Below are 19,997 nucleotides of genomic sequence, written 5' to 3' on the forward strand. Positions count from 1 at the left end.
GGACCACATCATCTGCAAAAAGCAGAGACCTAATCCTGCAGCCACCAAACCGGATCCCCTCAACGCCTTGACTGCGCCTAGAAATTCTGTCCATAAAAGTTATGAACAGAATGGGTGACAAAGGGCAGCCTTGGCGGAGTCCAACCCTCACTGGAAACGTGTCCGACTTACTACCGGCAATGCGGACCAAGCTCTGGCACTGATCATACAGGGAACGGACTGCCACAACCAGACAGTCCGATACCCCATACTCTCTGAGCACTCCCCACACGACTTCCCGAGGGACACGGTCGAATGCTTTCTCCAAGTCCACAAAGCACATGTAGACTGGTTGGGCAAACTCCCATGCACCCTCAAGGACCCTGCCCAGAGTATAGAGCTGGTCCACAGTTCCACGACCAGGACGAAAACCACACTGTTCCTCCTGAATCCGAGGTTCGACTATCCGGCGTAGCCTCCTCTCCAGTACACCTGAATAGACCTTACCGGGAAGGCTGAGGAGTGTGATCCCACAATAGTTAGAACACACCCTCCGGTTCCCCTTCTTAAAGAGTAAAAATTACAATCAATATTTCAAAATAATTACCACCAATAGACTAATATTTGTAATATTTGAGCCCCGCCACCCGGCAGAGGAAACTCATTTCGGCCGCTTGTACCCGTGATCTTGTCCTTTCGGTCATAACCCAAAGCTCATGACCATAGGTGAGGATGGGAACGTAGATCGACCGGTAAATTGAGAGCTTTGCCTTCCGGCTCAGCTCCTTCTTCACCACAACGGATCGATACAGCGTCCGCATTACTGAAGACACCGCACCGATCCACCTGTCGATCTCACCATCCACTCTTCCCCCACTCGTGAACAAGACTCCGAGGTACTTGAACTCCTCCACTTGGGGCAAGATCTCCTCCCCAACCCGGAGATGGCACTCCACCCTTTTCCGGGCGAGAACCATGCAGCAAGAACATTGCAACCACTCAAAGATATTTTCTGTTTTCTAATCTACGCCGTCTCCCTTCACGGGGGAAGGCGTGGCGCGGTTGGGGTTGAGGGTTCCTGGTTCGATCCCCACCTTCTACCAACCTTGTCATGTCCGTTGTGTCCTTGAGCAAGACACTTCACCCTTGCTCCTGATGGGTCGTGGTTAGGACCTTGCATGGCCATAGTGTCAAAGCGCTCTGAGTACCTTGACGATAGAAAAGCACTATACAAGTATAACCCATTCTATATGTCACTCAAATCTATATAGGGCCATTTTAGGACATTTAAAATGTGTTCACAATTTTTTTTTTTATAAAACAAACAACATTACTAATGATTGTCAATGTTTCTCTTAGTCATGCAAATAAAGTATAGAATTACCAGAATAATAATGATCAGTTATCTTTAATCAATCAATCAATCAATCTTTATTTATATAGCCCTAAATCACAAGTGTCTCAAAGGGCTGCACAAGCCACAACGACATCCTCGGTACAAAGCCCACATACGGGCAAGGAAAAACTCACCCCAGTGGGACGTCGATGTGAATGACTATGAGAAACCTTGGAGAGGACCGCATATGTGGGTAACCCCCCCCCCCTCTAGGGGAGACCGAAAGCAATGGATGTCGAGTGGGTCTGACATAATATTGTGAGAGTCCAGTCCATAGTGGATCCAACATAATAGTAAGAGTCCAGTCCATAGTGGGGCCAGCAGGACACCATCCCGAGCGGAGACGGGTCAGCAGCGCAGAGATGTTCCCAGCCGATGCACAGGCGAGCGGTCCACCCCGGGTCCCGACTCTGGACAGCCAGCACTTCATCCATGGCCACCGGACCTGTGCCCCCCCCCTCAAGGAAAAGGGGAGCAGAGGAGAAAAGAAAAGAAACGGCAGATCAACTGGTCTAACAGGGGGGCTATTTAAAGGCTAGAGTATACAAATGAGTTTTAAGATGGGACTTAAATGTTTCTACTGAGGTAGCATCTCTAATTGTTACCGGGAGGGCATTCCATAGTACTGGAGCCCGAATAGAAAACGCTCTATAGCCCGCAGACTTTTTTTGGGCTCTGGGAATCACTAATAAGCCGGAGTTCTTTGAACGCAGATTTCTTGCCGGGACATATGGTACAATGCAATCGACAAGATAGGACGGAGCTAGACCGTGTAGTATTTTATACGTAAGTAGTAAAACCTTAAAGTCACATCTTAAGTGCACAGGAAGCCAGTGCAGGTGAGCCAGTATAGGTATATATATATATGTATATAAAGGTATATACAGTATAGGCGTAATATGATCAAACTTTCTTGTTCTTGTCAAAAGTCTAGCAGCCGCATTTTGTACCAACTGTAATTTTTTAATGCTAGACATAGGGAGACCCGAAAATAATACGTTACAGTAGTCGATGATTAATTCATATCATTTGTGTCCCAAAGCTTTTGCTAACAGAGCATCTCTGGAATGATGACGCCAGTAATGTTTGTTAATGTTGTATTTCTTAGAAATGTAAAAATGACGTTTGCATACAAGCATGTTGTATCACGTATGCTCGTTGGCGTCTCATCACGGTCACAGAACCAAAACACTGAGGATGACCAAGGTTTGAGGAAGGGACACACAGGTACATTTTGGTGTAGAAGTCAAACAAGTTGTAATCAAGTGGTTTGTGTACAAGCCAGGCACTTAGAAAACAGACTTTACAGCACACCTGCATGTCAAATAGTTACAAGGTGACAGCGGACTGCTGAGGCAGAAACAATTGGATCGCCAAGCGACTGTTCAATGACTGCCATGCTTTCTTCAGAGGGTACAGTAAACACACAAGGTAAACACATCAGGTTCAGGAAACTGATCTGCTAAAAAGCTCCCCACCATCTTTCCCTTCCCTGGTAGGACAAAGTGGATGGTTGTCGTTAGCCACGAGAAACTCTTGGATGAGTTCTGGAGCAACACGAAGCTGGAGGAGTCCTCTATACCCAGCATGCTCTTAAAGGGGAACATTATCACCAGACCTATGTAAGCGTCAATATATACCGTATTTTCCGCACCATAAGGCGCCCTGGGTTAAAAGCCGCGCCTTCAATGAACGGCATATTTCAAAACTTTGTCCACCTATAAGCCGCCCCGTGTTATAAGCCGCATCTAACTGCGCTAAAGGAATGTCAAAAAAACAGTCAGATAGGTCAGTCAAACTTTAATAATATATTAAAAACCAGCGTTCTAACAACTCTGTTCACTCCCAAAATGTACGCAAATGTGCAATCACAAACATACGTATATCAACATGGACGGAGCTGCGTGAAAAAAGCCACCCGGCCTCTTCGCGTAAACTTAAACTTACCTTAACCACTCGCTCATCTTTTCTTCATCCATCCCTTCGAGTTAGCTTTTATGATGACGCCGGCTGGAAAGGTCTCTTTTGGCAAGGTCTTCCTTTTGAATATCACCATGGGTGGAAGTTTCTGGCCATTAGCATGGCAAGCTAGAACCACAGTGAAGGATGACTTCTCATTCCCTGTGGTGCGAATATTCACCGTACGTGCTCCCGTTGTATCCACAGTGCGGTTCACAGGAATATCAGTTGCTGTGAAATAGTAATCCGTGTGCGGATGGAGAGATTGCGTCTTTTCATGAACCGGATACCTGTCGCTTAGTAGGAGCCATTTTGTGGTCTTTACAGATGTAAACACACAAAGGAAATGAAACGGTAATATCCGCGCGCTTTTTCTTCTTCTACGCGGGCGGGTGGTTGCTTACAGTAGAAGAAGAAGCGCTTCCTGTTCTATGGGGGCGGGTGCTTACCTTGGCGGTTGCTTGCGTAGAAGAAGAAGCGCTTCCTGTTCTACCGGGAAAAAAGATGGCGGCTGTTTACCGAAGTTGCGAGATCGAAACTTTATGAAAATGAATCGTAATATTAATCCATATATAAAGCGCACCGGGTTAAAAGCCGCACTGTCAGCTTTTGAGTAAATTTGTGGTTTTTAGGTGCGGCTAATAGTGCGGAAAATACGGTACCTTGATGTTGCAGAAAAAAGACCATATATTTTTTTAACCGATTTCCGAACTCTAAATGGGTGAATTTTGGTGAATTAAACGCCTTTCTAATATTCGCTCTCGGAGCGATGACGTCACAACGTGACGTCACATCAGGAAGCAATCCGCCATTTTCTCACTTTCGTCGGTGTGTTGTCGGAGGGTGTAACAACACGAACAGGGACGGATTCAAGTTGCACCAGTGGCCCAAAGATGCGAAAGTGGCAAGAAATTGGACGAAATTTGTTCAAAATACGAGGGTGTGGGGAAAGCCGACGAAATGGTCAGTCGTTTGTTCCGCACACTTTACCGACGAAAGCTATGCTACGACAGAGATGGCAAGAATGTGTGGATATCCTGCGACACTCAAAGCAGATGCTGACATCAACTCCAAAACTGGACAGATCAGCTTTCAGGAAAAGAGAGCGGATGAGGGTATGTCTACAGAATATATTAATTGATGAAAACTTTATTCATTACTCGCGGTTTTACGTAAATTATTATACATAAACTGTGTTTACCAGTAATTTAGCTTAAAAACATTTGTTTTTTTCAATCATTCGAGTACATTCTGGTAGTCTTGTGTAATGCAGTATTTTGTGTCTATTTAGGTATGGTTAACCTGAGTGCTGAAATCGTGGAAAAATATATGTTCTTCGCGCGCCTGAAATGGGCTGTCTGCACTCTCAAAGTGCATGTTGTTGCCAAATGTATTTCATATGCTGTAAACCTAGTTCATAGTTGTTAGTTTCCTTTAATGCCAAACAAACACATACCAATCGTTGGTTAGAAGGCGATCGCCGAATTCGTCCTCGCTTTCTCCCGTGTCGCTGGCTGTCGTGTCGTTTTCGTCAGTTTCGCTTGCATACGGTTCAAACCGATATGGCTCAATAGCTTCAGTTTCTTCTTCAATTTCGTTTTCGCTACCTGCCTCCACACTACAACCATCCGTTTCAATACATGCCTAATCTGTTGAATCGCTTAAACCGCTGAAATCCGAGTCTGAATCCGAGCTAATGTCGCTATATCTTGCTGTTCTATGCGCCATGTTTGTTTGTGTTGGCTTCACTATGTGACGTCACAGGAAAATGGACGGGTGTATATAACGATGTTAAAATCAGGAACTTTGAAGATTTTTTTAGGGATATTGCGTGATTGGTAAAATTTTGAAAACAACTTCAAAAAATAAAATAAGCCACTGGGAACTGATTTTTAATGGTTTTAACCCTTCTGAAATTGTGATAATGTTCCCCTTTAAAGTCTGTCTGGGCCTGTTCCTCACTTCAGCACTCCTCATCTTGAGTTGGCTCCAGTAAGTATATAGGGCCGTGGTCGTACAGAGCTTTGCTACCAAGCCCTACATCATACCTGGCAGACATGAAAGGTGGCTGTCTAATGTTTTAGGTTCTGTTGGTGGTTGGTTTTGTGTCTGCGCTACAATTCCATCCATCCATCCATCCATCCATCCATCTTCCTCCGCCTATCCGAGGTCGGGTCGCGGGGGCAGCAGCCTAAGCAGGGAAGCCCAGACTTCCCTCTCCCCAGCCACTTCGTCCAGCTCTTCCTGTGGGACCCCGAGGCGTTCCCAGGCCAGCCGAGAGACATAGTCTTCCCAACGTGTCCTGGGTCTTCCCCGCGGCCTCCTACCGGTCGGACGTGCCCTAAACACCTCCCTAGGGAGGCGTTCGGGTGGCATCCTAACCAGATGCCCGAACCACCTCATCTGGCTCCTCTCCATGTGGAGGAGCAGCGGCTTTACTTTGAGCTCCTCCCAGATGGCAGAGCTTCTCTCCCTATCTCTAAGGGAGAGCCTCGCCACTTGGCGGAGGAAACTCATTTCGGCCGCTTGTACCCGTGATCTTGTCCTTTCGGTCATAACCCAAAGCTCATGACCATAGGTGAGGATGGGAACGTAGATCGACCGGTAAATTGAGAGCTTTGCCTTCCGGCTCAGCTCCTTCTTCACCACAACGGATCGATACAGCGTCCGCATTACTGAAGACGCCGCACCGATCCGCCTGTCGATCTCACGATCCACTCTTCCCTCACTCGTGAACAAGACTCCGAGGTACTTGGGGCAAGATCTCCTCCCCAACCCGGAGATGGCACTCCACCCTTTTCCGGGCGAGAACCATGGACTCGGACTTGGAGGTGCTGATTCTCATCCCAGTCGCTTCACACTCGGCTGCGAACCGATCCAGTGAGAGCTGAAGATCCTGGCCAGATGAAGCCATCAGGACCACATCATCTGCAAAAAGCAGAGACCTAATCCTGCAGCCACCAAACCAGATCCCCTCAACGCCTTGACTGCGCCTAGAAATTCTGTCCATAAAAGTTATGAACAGAATCGGTGACAAAGGGCAGCCTTGGCGGAGTCCAACCCTGCTACAATTCCATTGGACTTGAATATGAAGCAAGTCAACATTTGGGTTCTGTTGAGGGTCAGTCTGGTTTAGTGTGGGTCTGGCGGGTCAGGGTTCTACTGACCAGGCACATTAATTTTGCTGACTCGGAGGGGGAAGTGTTCATGTTCAATGACACACAGTCATGTTGGATGCTGACAAAGTTACATTGGTATCCATCACAATTATCCGTCTTTGACCGTACAACTGCCACAGAAGGTTTCCTTGGACATGATAATGGTTGTGTTGGACCGTGCTGGGATCGTGGCATCAGGTTTGTTTGAGGCATGTGATTGAAGCTGCCATCTAAAGACATGGAACCCCTGCCAGGTCACATGCTCCTGCTCTGCAGCAAGATGAATATTCTCTTTGCTGGCAACATCAAGGATCTTGTCACAGTGAATTTGTGACGGGTTAACAGACTCCATAGCCACTCATTGGACTTGCTCACCGACCCGACTGGGACAGTTCAACAGGACATCATGAGGCTGAAAGGCCCAGGGGTTGTAGCCGTTGCATTGCCAGATGAGTAGGGTTTCTGTCAGTCTCTAAATGATGATGAACAAACTTGTATAGCCAATTTCTCGCTGGGTTTCAAAAGTGTAAGAAATACACCTCCAGTGGCTGAAGCATATTTTGCACCGAGGCGGTGGCGCTGGGTTTGGGTCAGGCTGAGTACAACTCCACTTTGACTGGCCTGATTGGAGCGCCATGAGATGTGGTTGTAGGAGTCGACAGAGCTGAGGCTGCTTGACAGTTCGAAGTGTGAGCAGAAAGGTGTGTGTGCCTGGGGAGCAGTGGCTTAGGGTCTTAAGTGAGCCCAAGGTGCTGGAGGTGCTCCCGAGGGGCTCTGACAGTCCTCCCAGTATACCTTTTGTTCCAGAGCTCAGACCGAAACTGGAACCATTCAAATATACAGGAACACCACCCTCACATGGCTGGAGGAACGCTGGAAACAAGAACAACACCAGGAGAAGAACTCAGCTGCTGGAGGGGTGATATTATCTACTCAAAAATAACTACTGAAATATCCACTCACCGTCTGCTGGTATGGGTGGCAGCTTGGTGCGGTGGGCTGGAGGTGATGGGTTGGCGGTCCACTGACGGAGGCCCCTCAGAGTCCTTATCTCTTCCTTCAGCGGATACTCCAGATGTTGTTGAGAGCAGAGCTGCTTCTTGATACATATATCAGCTCCTAAAACTCCTCTATTGGTATCCTCATCACCCAAAGGCTCTTCTAGGAGGAACACTGTGCTGAGATCCTCCAGGCTTCCAGCGCTTAACCCTACCATTTCTACTCCACTGTCATTGTTGGTCGCACCGCCAAGTGGTGATGGTTCGATGTTACATGATGACCGACCTCCAGGACCGGACTGATGCATCTACAATTAAGAGATTGGAGAAAATAATTTCAGCTAGTGTCTTAGTATCACACACAGAAGAGCACGGAGTGAGTCAGGGTGGTGATGAGTCTTTGATTGATTGATTGAAACTTTTATTAGTAGATTGCACAGTACAGTACATATTCCGTACAATTGACCATTAAATGGTAACACCCCAATAAGTTTTTCAACTTGTTTAAGTCGGGGTCCACGTGAATCATTAATTGTCGAGGTCAATGATAACAACTGAGCTAATCAGTCAAGCTAACGCTGCGCTCCATCACAGAGATCAGTCTTTTATCCCTACCCAGCTTAATTGTAAATAATGAGTGTTTTCTTAGGAATGGGCTGAAGTGGTGATGATGTCTCACAGATTACAGCCTGTCTTAGTCTGTCTGTGAATAGGAAATGGGCAGGATGAAAGGCGGCTTGAGCCCGAGCCAGAGCAACGGGCCAATCATCATGAGAGGCATCCGTGTTTTCTTTGAGCAATGCTTTCATTCAACTTTAAGGCACCAGGCTTATATTTGTATGCAAAAGTGTATCTTTTTGTATTTTAAAATACCCTCTGATACTTTACCTAAGCAATGAAGTGTTTGTTCACGTTACCTTTTTCTAAAGGCCAGCGAGCCAGCATCTCTGAGAAGCTCAAAGCCTTTTAAATATTCAGCGCTAAAAAGCTGTCTTGATCACAGCTTGATGGTTGGCTCTGTTTGCAGAGGAGCAGCAAAACCAATTCCCAGTGTTTGAATATTAATCCTGCAGTGGCTTTTATCATGTTCAGCTTGTGTGATGGCTCTCCACTGTATCTTTCAACTGCAGCCTGACATGCTGGCTGTCATGGATATTTAGTCTTCTAATCCGGCTAATGAATACATGTTCCTTCAATATTAATCAGGGCTAGGCTACAAAGAGGCTGTCCTCCCTTCAACAAATACTTGAAGCAGTGTGCTAGTGTAAAGTCAAATTGCACATGACGGAATAAAGTCGAGACAGAGTTGCCAGCCGAGATGATAACAAGATGATGGCTTGAAATGAGTTTGGTCAAAGCCGAGCTCACCTTAACAAAGTCTGCCCATGAGGAAAAAGAGATAAATGAATAAGGGTTAGAATAAAGAATCAATCAAAACTGCACAACCAAATGATCATAGACGACATGTTCAACCTAAACCTTCCCTCCCAGACCTTAAACCATCCATCCGTATTACAAATGATGAACATCTTACCACGGCATTTTCTGTCTTGATGGATTGGACATGCCGGTAGTCCTTCAAGGTTCCGGGGGAGCTGCTGTCGGCCAGCTTATCATGAGTTCTATTAACGGTCTCTTTGCTGTCGTCCCTGGGTGGCGGCCTGGGCGGCAGGTCGCTCCGCTGCTTCTTGGTGACGTGGGCCTCCGGGCCGTGGACGGTCTTCACGTGCTTTCTGAGGGAGCTGGGATCAGTGTAGCGCTTGGAGCAGCCCGTGATCTTGCACACGTACGGTTTCTGTCCAGACAGACAAAGGTGTCTGGTTATGAAATGTTAAGTAGAGGTGATGAGCATACGTGTGGTTTCCTTAATGTTTTGTGGTGCTCAATGTGAACAAATTGAGTTTTTTGAATGGCTCTTTTGAATGGCTCTTTTGAATGGCTCTTTTGGATGAATTTTTTTTTTTTTTTTTTTTTTTTTTTTTGTATTATTAGGTCCATCAGTGCTAAATATTATAAACTTATCACTTTCCTCTGGCACTGTTCCCCTAGCATTCAAGAAAGCGGTTATTCATCCTCTGCTCAAAAGACCTAACCTTGATCCTGACCTCATGGTAAACTACCGACCGGTGTCCCACCTTCCCTTTATTTCGAAAATCCTCGAAAAAATTGTCGCACAGCAGCTAAATGAACACTTAGTGTCTAACAATCTCTGTGAACCTTTTCAATCCGGTTTCAGGGCAAATCACTCTACGGAGACAGCCCTCGCAAAAATGACTAATGATCTACTGCTAACGATGGATGTCATCTATGTTGCTGCTTCTTGATCTTAGCGCTGCTTTCCATACCGTCGATCATAATATTTTATTAGAGCGTATCAAAACACGTATTGGTATGTCAGACTTAGCTTTGTCGTGGTTTAACTCTTATCTTACTGACAGGATGCAATGCGTCTCCCATAATAATGTGACCTCGGACTATGTTAAGGTAACGTGCGGAGTTCCTCAGGGTTCGGTTCTTGGCCCTGCACTCTTTAGTATTTACATGCTGCCGCTAGGCGACATCATACGCAAATACGGTGTTAGCTTTCATTGTTATGCTGATGACAGCCAACTCTACATGCCCCTAAAGCTGACCAACACGCCGGATTGTAGTCAGCTGGAGGCGTGTCTTAATGAAATTAAACAATGGATGTCCGCTAACTTCTTGCAACTCAATGCCAAGAAAACGGAAATGCTGATTATCGGTCCTGCTAAACACCGACATTTATTTAATAATACCACCTTAACATTTGACAACCAAACAATTACACAAGGCGAATCAGTAAAGAATCTGGGTATTATCTTCCACCCAACTCTCTCCTTTGAGTCACACATTAAGAGTGTTACTAAAACGGCCTTCTTTCATCTCCGTAATATCGCTAAAATTCGTTCTATTTTATCCACTAGCGACGCTGAGATCATTATTCATGCGTTCGTTACGTCTCGTCTCGACTACTGTAACGTATTATTTTGGGGTCTCCCTATGTCTAGCATTAAAAGACTACAGTTGGTACAAAATGCGGCTGCTAGACTTTTGACAAGAACAAGAAAGTTTGATCATATTACGCCTATACTGGCTCACCTGCACTGGCTTCCTGTGCACTTAAGATGTGACTTTAAGGTTTTACTACTTACGTATAAAATACTACACGGTCTAGCTCCGTCCTATCTTGTCGATTGCATTGTACCATATGTCCCGGCAAGAAATCTGCGTTATTAGTGATTCCCAGAGACCAAAAAAAGACTGCGGGCTATAGAGCGTTTTCTATTGGGGCTCCAGTACTATGGAATGCCCTCCCGGTAACAATTAGAGATGTTACCTCAGTAGAAGCATTTAAGTCCCATCTTAAAACTCATTTGTATACTTTAGCCTTTAAATAGACCCCCCTTTAGACCAGTTGATCTGCCGTTTCTTTTCTTTTCTCCTCTGCTCCCCTTTTCCTTGTGGGGGGGGGGGGGGCACAGGTCCGGTGGCCATGGATGAAGTGCTGGCTGTCCAGAGTCGGGACCCGGGGTGGACCGCTCGCCTGTGCATCGGCTGGGAACATCTCTGCGCTGCTGACCCGTCTCCGCTCGGGATGGTGTCCTGCTGGCCCCACTATGGACTGGACTCTTACTATTATGTTGGATCCACTATGGACTGGACTCTTACTATTATGTTAGATCCACTATGGACTGGACTCTCACAATATTATGTCAGACCCACTCGACATCCATTGCTTTCGGTCTCCCCTAGAGGGGGGGGGGTTACCCACATATGCGGTCCTCTCCAAGGTTTCTCATAGTCATTCACATCGACGTCCCACTGGGGTGAGTTTTTCCTTGCACTTATGTGGGCTTTGTACCGAGGATGTCGTTGTGGCTTGTGCAGCCCTTTGAGACACTTGTGATTTAGGGCTATATAAATAAACATTGATTGATTGATTGAAGTTGTCCTGTCGCTGTGATCACAATCAGTAGTCAGGATTTACAGTTTTTAGTCAAAACCGTAGTGTCGGGAGCAGAGCTCTTCTAGTTTTTGTGGTTTCCATTGTAGATGTGCCAAAGGACTGCTTCTATAAAGCCCATAAAAAGTGGTACATGTCTGCTGCATGTTTGAAAACATAGCGAAACACCACAGGTAGGAGCATGATCACAAAAACCTCTTTTGAATAAGGCGGTCTGCACCAGTTATCAATTGTACATTCAGTCTTAATAGATCAAAAATAACACGCCCACTAAATGCACTGTAATAGTTTGCACGTGCTGTTTAGCGTATGGGATTTGGATCTTAGTAGATCAGGCCCGAGGTAGGGTACTACAATTTGTATTCACATTTATTATATCTGACTTTTTATTCTAGTTGTTTTATACTTTTTATCCGAGGTCGGGTCGCAGGGGCAGCAGCCTAAGCAGGGAAGCCCAGACTTCCCTCTCCCCAGCCACTTCGTCCAGCTCTTCCTGTGGGACCCCGAGGCGTTCCCAGGCCAGCCGGGAGACATAGTCTTCCCAACGTGTCCTGGGTCTTCCCCGCGGCCTCCTACCGGTCGGACGTGCCCTAAACACCTCCCTAGGGAGGCGTTCGGGTGGCATCCTGACCAGATGCCCGAACTACCTCATCTGGCTCCTCTCCATGTGGAGGAGCAGCGGCTTTACTTTGAGCTCCTCCCGGATGGCAGAGCTTCTCACCCTATCTCTAAGGGAGAGCCCCGCCACCCGGCGGAGGAAACTCATTTCGGCCGCTTGTACCCGTGATCTTGTCCTTTCGGTCATAACCCAAAGCTCATGACCATAGGTGAGGATGGGAACGTAGATCGACCGGTAAATTGAGAGCTTTGCCTTCCGGCTCAGCTCCTTCTTCACCACAACGGACCGATACAGCGTCCGCATTACTGAAGACGCCGCACCGATCCGCCTGTCGATCTCACGATTCACTCTTCCCTCACTCGTGAACAAGACTCCCAGGTACTTGAACTCCTCCACTTGGGGCAAGATCTCCTCCCCAACCCGGAGATGGCACTCCACCCCTTTCCGGGCGAGAACCATGGACTCGGACTTGGAGGTGCTGATTCTCATCCCAGTCGCTTCACACTCAGCTGCGAACCGATCCAGTGAGAGCTGAAGATCCTGGCCAGATGAAGCCATCAGGACCACATCATCTGCAAAAAGCAGAGACCTAATCCTGCAGCCACCAAACCAGATCCCCTCAACGCCTTGACTGCGCCTAGAAATTCTGTCCATAAAAGTTATGAACAGAATCGGTGACAAAGGGCAGCCTTGGCGGAGTCCAACCCTCACTGGAAACGTGTCCGACTTACTACCGGCAATGCGGACCAAGCTCTGGCACTGATCATACAGGGAACGGACTGCCACAACCAGACAGTCCGATACCCCATACTCTCTGAGCACTCCCCACACGACTTCCCGAGGGACACGGTCGAATGCTTTCTCCAAGTCCACAAAGCACATGTAGACTGGTTGGGCAAACTCCCATGCACCCTCAAGGACCCTGCGGAGAGTATAGAGCTGGTCCACAGTTCCACGACCAGGACGAAAACCACACTGTTCCTCCTGAATCCGAGGTTCGACTATCCGGCGTAGCCTCCTCTCCAGTACACCTGAATAGACCTTACCGGGAAGGCTGAGGAGTGTGATCCCACGATAGTTAGAACACACCCTCCGGTTCCCCTTCTTAAAGAGTAAAAATTACAATCAATATTTCAAAATAATTACCACAAATAGACTAATATTTGTATGGATTTCAATGATTCCAATGCAAATGTTGTCTTATCTTATAACCGCTACCAGTGATTAAAAACAAAGAAGCAAAAGAGACAGTAACACAAAAAGAACTCTAACAATAAAGCAGTCTTTTGAACAGCTCTTTGAAAGGAACGGCTCCTCAAGATCCGACACTCCTTCAAAGAGCCAAAGAACTGGTCTCTAGCTCAAAATGGTTTTAATTGTTCATTTACTGACGCACAAGAGCACGTGTCAATGCTTTTACCTCATTTGAATGCGTGCGGTTTTGGTGTTTGGCTCGGTCTGAGGCGTTGGAAAAAGCCTTGTTGCATCCTTCGTGCTCGCACATGTAAGGTTTCTCCCCAGTGTGGGAGCGCAGGTGGGTTTTGAGGTTCTCCAGACGGGAGTAAGCTTTGCAGCAGCCCTCAAACTGCGTGGTAGATGAAAGACAACAAGTGTGGGGTCAACACTGCTCTCAGGAAAAAAACTAACTGGTGTTTAAAGAGCATGAGTGGCCATCCTCCGGGGGCCAATCCCCCCCGTGGGGCACGCAGGCCATCTGTTACCAACCGTGCACTTGTGTGGTTTCTCTCCTGTGTGCCGGCGCATGTGGACCACCAACATGTACTGAGCCTTGAAGGGCTTCTGCTCCCTGGAACAATCGTCCCAGCGGCACACAAATTCCTTTTTCTCCCCATGAATGTGGTGGTTGTTGATGTGCTGCAGGGCGGACATGATTGTTCACAAGTTCAGGCTTCAAGCAGTTCTCAGTTTGGTTAAGTCAGAAGTGAAGTAAATGAAGGTGAGAAGTCTGCTTTCAATCTCTTCCTCTCAGACACTCTGACATCACTTTGACTTGACTAGTGGGACTCTCAAAGTTGTCTGCCAACCTCTGACATGATGATGACATCACCTCTGACATGATGATGACATCACCTCTGACATGATGATGACATCACCTCTGACATGATGATGACTTCACCTCTGACATGATGATGACTTCACCTCTGACATGATGATGACTTCACCTCTGACATGATGATGACTTCACCTCTGACATGATGATGACTTCACCTCTGACATGATGATGACATCACCTCTGACATGATGATGACATCACTTCTGACATGATGATGACATCACCTCTGACATTATGATGACTTCACCTCTGACATGATGATGACATCACCTCTGACATGATGATGACTTCACCTCTGACATGATGATGACATCACTTCTGAAATGATGATGACATCACCTCTGACATGATGATGACTTCACCTCTGACATGATGATGACTTCACCTCTGACATGATGATGACATCACCTCTGACATGATGATGACATCACTTCTGACATGATGATGACATCACCTCTGACATTATGATGACTTCACCTCTGACATGATGATGACTTCACCTCTGACATGATGATGACTTCACCTCTGACATGATGATGACATCACTTCTGAAATGATGATGACATCACCTCTGACATGATGATGACATCACCTCTGACATGATGATGACATCACCTCTGACATGATGATGACATCACCTCTGACATGATGATGACATCACCTCTGACATGATGATGATGACATCACCTATGACATGATGATGACATCACCTCTGACATGATGATGACTTCACCTCTGACATGATGATGACATCACCTCTGACATGATGATGACATCACTTCTGAAATGATGATGACATCACCTCTGACATGATGATGACATCACCTCTGACATGATGATGACTTCACCTCTGACATGATGATGACTTCACTTCTGAAATGATGATGACATCACCTCTGACATGATGATGACTTCACCTCTGACATGATGATGATCACCTCTGACATGATGATGACTTCACCTCTGACATGATGATGACTTCACCTCTGACATGATGATGACTTCACCTCTGACATGATGATGACTTCACCTCTGACATGATGATGACTTCACCTCTGACATGATGTTGACTTCACCTCTGACATGATGATGACTTCACCTCTGACATGATGTTGACTTCACCTCTGACATGATGATGATCACCTCTGACATGATGATGACTTCACCTCTGACATGATGATGACATCACCTCTGACATGATGATGACTTCAGCTCTGACATGATGATGACTTCACCTCTGACAAGATGATGACTTCACCTCTGACATGATGATGACTTCACCTCTGACCTGATGATGACATCACCTCTGACATGATGATGACTTCACATCTGACATGATGATGACTTCACCTCTGACCTGATGATGACTTCACCTCTGACATGATGATGACATCACCTCTGACATGATGATGACATCACCTCAGCACTTACATGCACGAGCTGGTCCTGTGTGTCGTACTCGGTGCTGCAGCCCTCCCAGTGGCACTTGGTCTCGTACACCAAGAAGGACTCTGCTGTGCACTTGTCATGGTCCACGTCCTTCTTCAGCTCCAACACACCCCCTTGACGCTTCTGTGGAAATACACTCATTTAGTTGTTTCTAGATCAGTGTTTTTCAACCTTTTTGGAGCCAAGGCACATTTTTGTTCATTGAAAAATGCGGAGGCACACCACCAGCAGAAAACATAAAAAATGTAAACTCGGTAGCTGATATTGACAGTAAAAAGTCGTCGTCACAATGTTGGATATGACTTTAAAGCATAACCAAGCATGCATCACTATAGCTCTTGTCTCAAAGTAGGTGTACTGTCACCAGCTGTCACATCACACCCTGACTTATTTGGACTTTTTTGCTGTTTTCCTGTGTGTAGTGTTTTACTTCTTGTCTTGCACTCCTATTTTGGTGGCTTTTTCTCTTTTGTTTGGTATTTTCCTGTAGCAGTTTCATGTCTTCCTTTGAGCGATATTCCCCGCATCTACTTTGTTTTAGCAATCAAGAATATTTCAGTTGTTTTTATCCTTCTTTGTGGGGACATTGTTGATTGTCATGTCATGTTCAGATGTACTTTGTGGACGCCGTCTTTGCTCCACAGTAAGTCTTTGCTGTCGTCCAGCATTCTGTTTTTGTTTAATTTGTAGCCAGTTTAGTTTTAGTTTCGTTTTCCATAGCCATCCCTAAGCCTCAATGCTTTTTTTAGGGGCACTCGCCTTTGGTTTATTTTTGGTTTAAGCAGGGGTTAGTGCATGTGCATCACAATATGAAGGTCCTGAGTAGTCCTGAGTTCAATCCCGGGCTCGGGATCTTTCTGTGTGGAGTTTGAATGTTCTCCTTGTGACTGCGTGGGTTCCCTCCGGGTACTGCGGCTTCCTCCCACCTCCAAAGACATGCACCTGGGGATAGGCCCCTCCCACCCCCAAAGACATGCACCTGGGGGATAGGTTGATTGGCAACACTAAATGGTCCCTAGTCTGTGAATGTGAGTGTGAATGTTGTCTGTCTATCTGTGTTGGCCCTGTGATGAGGTGGCGACCGATTGTAGCTGAGATAGGCTACAGCACCCCTCCGCGACCCCCAAAGGGATAAGCGGTAGAAAATGGGCAAATTCATATATCATTCGTTGTTACAAGCAGAGGGCAGCCATACCTACAATGTGGCCCTCAATGAAAATGAGTTTGACAACGCTGACTTCCAACAATGTCCTGACATCTCTCCACCCGAAGATCGCCTTATCCCAGCAGCCACGCCAGACCGCAACCTCAGAAACCCTATTGTGACCACCCCCAGGGGACACACCCACCAGAGACGTAAATAGGTAGAGTCGACGCCTAAAACTGTAGAACTGAAGAAGCCTTTGGATGGAAGGTGAAACGTCTTGAACAATGGAGAAAAGTGCTCTGCGGATGACATGGACCACTTAGAATCTTAGTTAGTTAAGTTGTGTTAAGAAATGGTTGACCTGGAAGTGAAGAGAGGTGGACGCTACAAGCCGTAAGATAGATGTATATTTTTTGGAGATGTGTGAAATATTCCTGGCTGTGGTCAGTTGCAAGCCTGCAACAGCACCGGACTTTGAGATTTTGGACAATTTAGCCAAGCACCCCCACAAGGGACAAGCGGTAGAAAATGGATGGATAGCCAAGGTAGACAAGTAGTCGCTAACAAAAGTGTGATGTAGTTTGACGCTGCACGTGTAGATCACATGCAGATCTCATGTAGATCACATGTAGATCTCATGTAGATCTCATGTAGATCACATGTAGATCTCATGTAGATCTCATGTAGATCACATGTAGATCTCATGTAGATCTCATGTAGATCTCATGTAGATCACATGTAGATCACATGTAGATCTCATGTAGATCACATGCAGATCTCATGTAGATCACATAAAGATCTCATGTAGATCACATGTAGATCTCATGTAGATCTCATGTAGATCACATGTAGATCACATGCAGATCTCATGTAGATCACATATAGATCTCATGTAGATCTCATGTAGATCTCATGTAGATCACATGTAGATCGCATGTAGATCTCATGTAGATCACATGTAGATCTCATGTAGATCTCATGTAGATCACATGCAGATCTCATGTAGATCACATATAGATCTCATGTAGATCTCATGTAGCTCACATGTAGATCTCATGTAGATCGCATGTAGATCTCATGTAGATCTCATGTAGATCTCATGTAGATCACATGTAGATCACATGTAGATCACATACAGATCTCATGTAGATCACATATAGATCTCATGTAGATCACATGTAGATCTCATGCAGATCTCATGTAGATCACATGCAGATCTCATGTAGATCACATGTAAATCTCATGTAGATCACATGCAGATCTCATGTAGATCACATAAAGATCTCATGTAGATCACATGTAGATCTCATGTAGATCATATGTAGATCTCATGTAGATCGCATGCAGATCTCATGTAGATCACATGTAGATCTCATGTAGATCTCATGTAGATCACATGTAGATCACATACAGATCTCATGTAGATCACATGTAGATCTCATGTAGATCTCATGTAGATCTCATGCAGATCTCATGTAGATCACATAAAGATCTCATGTAGATCACATATAGATCTCATGTAGATCTCATGTAGCTCACATGTAGATCTCATGTAGATCGCATGTAGATCACATGTAGATCTCATGTAGATCTCATGTAGATCACATGTAGATCACATACAGATCTCATGTAGATCTCATGTAGATCTCATGTAGATCACAGTTCATGTAGACTTCATTGAACCCAGGGAGATTGTAGCTAGCAGGTGTCTTGGTGTCAATGTGCATGTTTACTTTTCTTATTTGGTCCAACGTGCGGCAACAAACGTGAGAGTGCACTTAAACTTTAGATTACTCTGGGTCTTTTACTTTCTTTATATCTAACATGTTTGACAACATTTTACAAAACCCAAACCCAGTGAAGTTGACAGAATTTATATTCAATTGAATGGACGTGGCTTAACACGTGGCTTGGCATTGTCTTGCTGAAATAAGCAGGGGCGTCCATGGTAACGTTGCTTGGATGGCAACATATGTTGCTCCAAAAGCTGTATGTACCTTTCAGCATTAATGGTGCCTTCACAGATGTGTAAGTTACCCATGTCTTGGCCACTAATACACCCCCATATCATCACACATGCTGCCTTTTACACTTTGTGCCTAGAACAATTTGGATGGTTCTTTTCCTCTTTAGTCTGGAGGACACCACGTCCACAGTTTCCAAAAACAATTTGAAATGTGGACTCGTCAGACCACAGAACACTTTTCCACTTTGCATGAGTCCATCTTAGATGAGCTCAGGCCCAGAGAAGCCAGCGGCGCTTCTGGGTGTTGTTGATAAATGGCTTTGGCTTTGCATAGTAGAGTTTTAACTTGCACGACCAACTGTAGTTACTGACAGTGGGTTTCTGAAGTGTTCCTGAGCCCATGTGGTGATATCCTTTACACACGGATGTGGCTTTTTGATGCAGTACCACCTGAGGGATCCAAAGTCATGGGCATTCAATGTTGGTTTTCGACCTAGCAGTGATTTCTCCAGATTCTCTGAGCCTTTTGATGATATTACAGAGCGTAGATGGTGAAATCCCTAAATTCCTTGCTTGAGAAATGTTGTTCTTAAACAATTTGCTCAGGCATTTGTTGACAAAGTGGTGACCCTCGCCCATTTGTGAATGAGAAGCTGCCTTTATACACAATCATGGCACCCACCTGTTCCCAATTAGCCTGTTCACCTGCGGGATGTTCCAAATAAGTCTTTGATGAGCATTCCTCAGCTTTCTCACTCTTTTTTGCCACTTGTGCCAGCTTTTTTGAAACATGTTGCAGGCATCAAATTCCAAATGAGCTAATATTTGCAAAAAATAACAAGTTTGAACGTTAAATATCTTGTCTTTGCAGTCTATTCAATTGAATATAAGTTGAAAAGGATTTGTTGTATTCTCTTTTTATTTACCATTTACACAACTTCACTGCTTTTGGCTTTTGTAAAACAATGAGAGTGGGACATCGACTGAAACTAGCGTACCTCAAATATTTGACAAAAAACTCAAATGTAGAAAACAAGCTCCTTTTTGCAAAAAATCTGAAATAATGTGAAATTTCCAGCAAAACAATGCGTGCGTGTGTGTGTGTGTGTGTGTGTGTGTGTGTGTGTGTGTGTGTGTATGAACACGCTGACTGCAGCATGTTTGTGTCTGGCCCCGGCGTACCATCTTCATCAATTGCGGTGGCCCCAAGGCGCCTGTGCACGCCGCCGTGCTCATGCATCACGCACAAAGCTGCCTCGCCGTCCAC

At 45.7% G+C, this 19,997-nt stretch overlaps 1 protein-coding gene across 1 annotated transcript in view; it reads right to left on the minus strand.

Moving 5' to 3' along the window:
- LOC133570804 (uncharacterized) overlaps positions 1-19,997 on the minus strand; it is a 99,198-nt gene that overhangs the window by 27,095 nt on the left and 52,106 nt on the right. The window contains exons 10-15 of the mRNA XM_072916618.1: positions 15,600-15,740; positions 13,820-13,969; positions 13,515-13,679; positions 9,025-9,285; positions 7,456-7,798; positions 7,059-7,365 (exon numbers count right to left, since the gene is read on the minus strand). Of these exons, the coding sequence (XP_072772719.1) occupies positions 7,059-7,365; positions 7,456-7,798; positions 9,025-9,285; positions 13,515-13,679; positions 13,820-13,969; positions 15,600-15,740 (1,367 nt within the window). The remainder of the gene's footprint in view (positions 1-7,058; positions 7,366-7,455; positions 7,799-9,024; positions 9,286-13,514; positions 13,680-13,819; positions 13,970-15,599; positions 15,741-19,997) is intronic.

Source organism: Nerophis lumbriciformis, linkage group LG28 (genome assembly GCF_033978685.3).
Source record: "Nerophis lumbriciformis linkage group LG28, RoL_Nlum_v2.1, whole genome shotgun sequence".
Taxonomy (NCBI): domain Eukaryota; kingdom Metazoa; phylum Chordata; class Actinopteri; order Syngnathiformes; family Syngnathidae; genus Nerophis; species Nerophis lumbriciformis.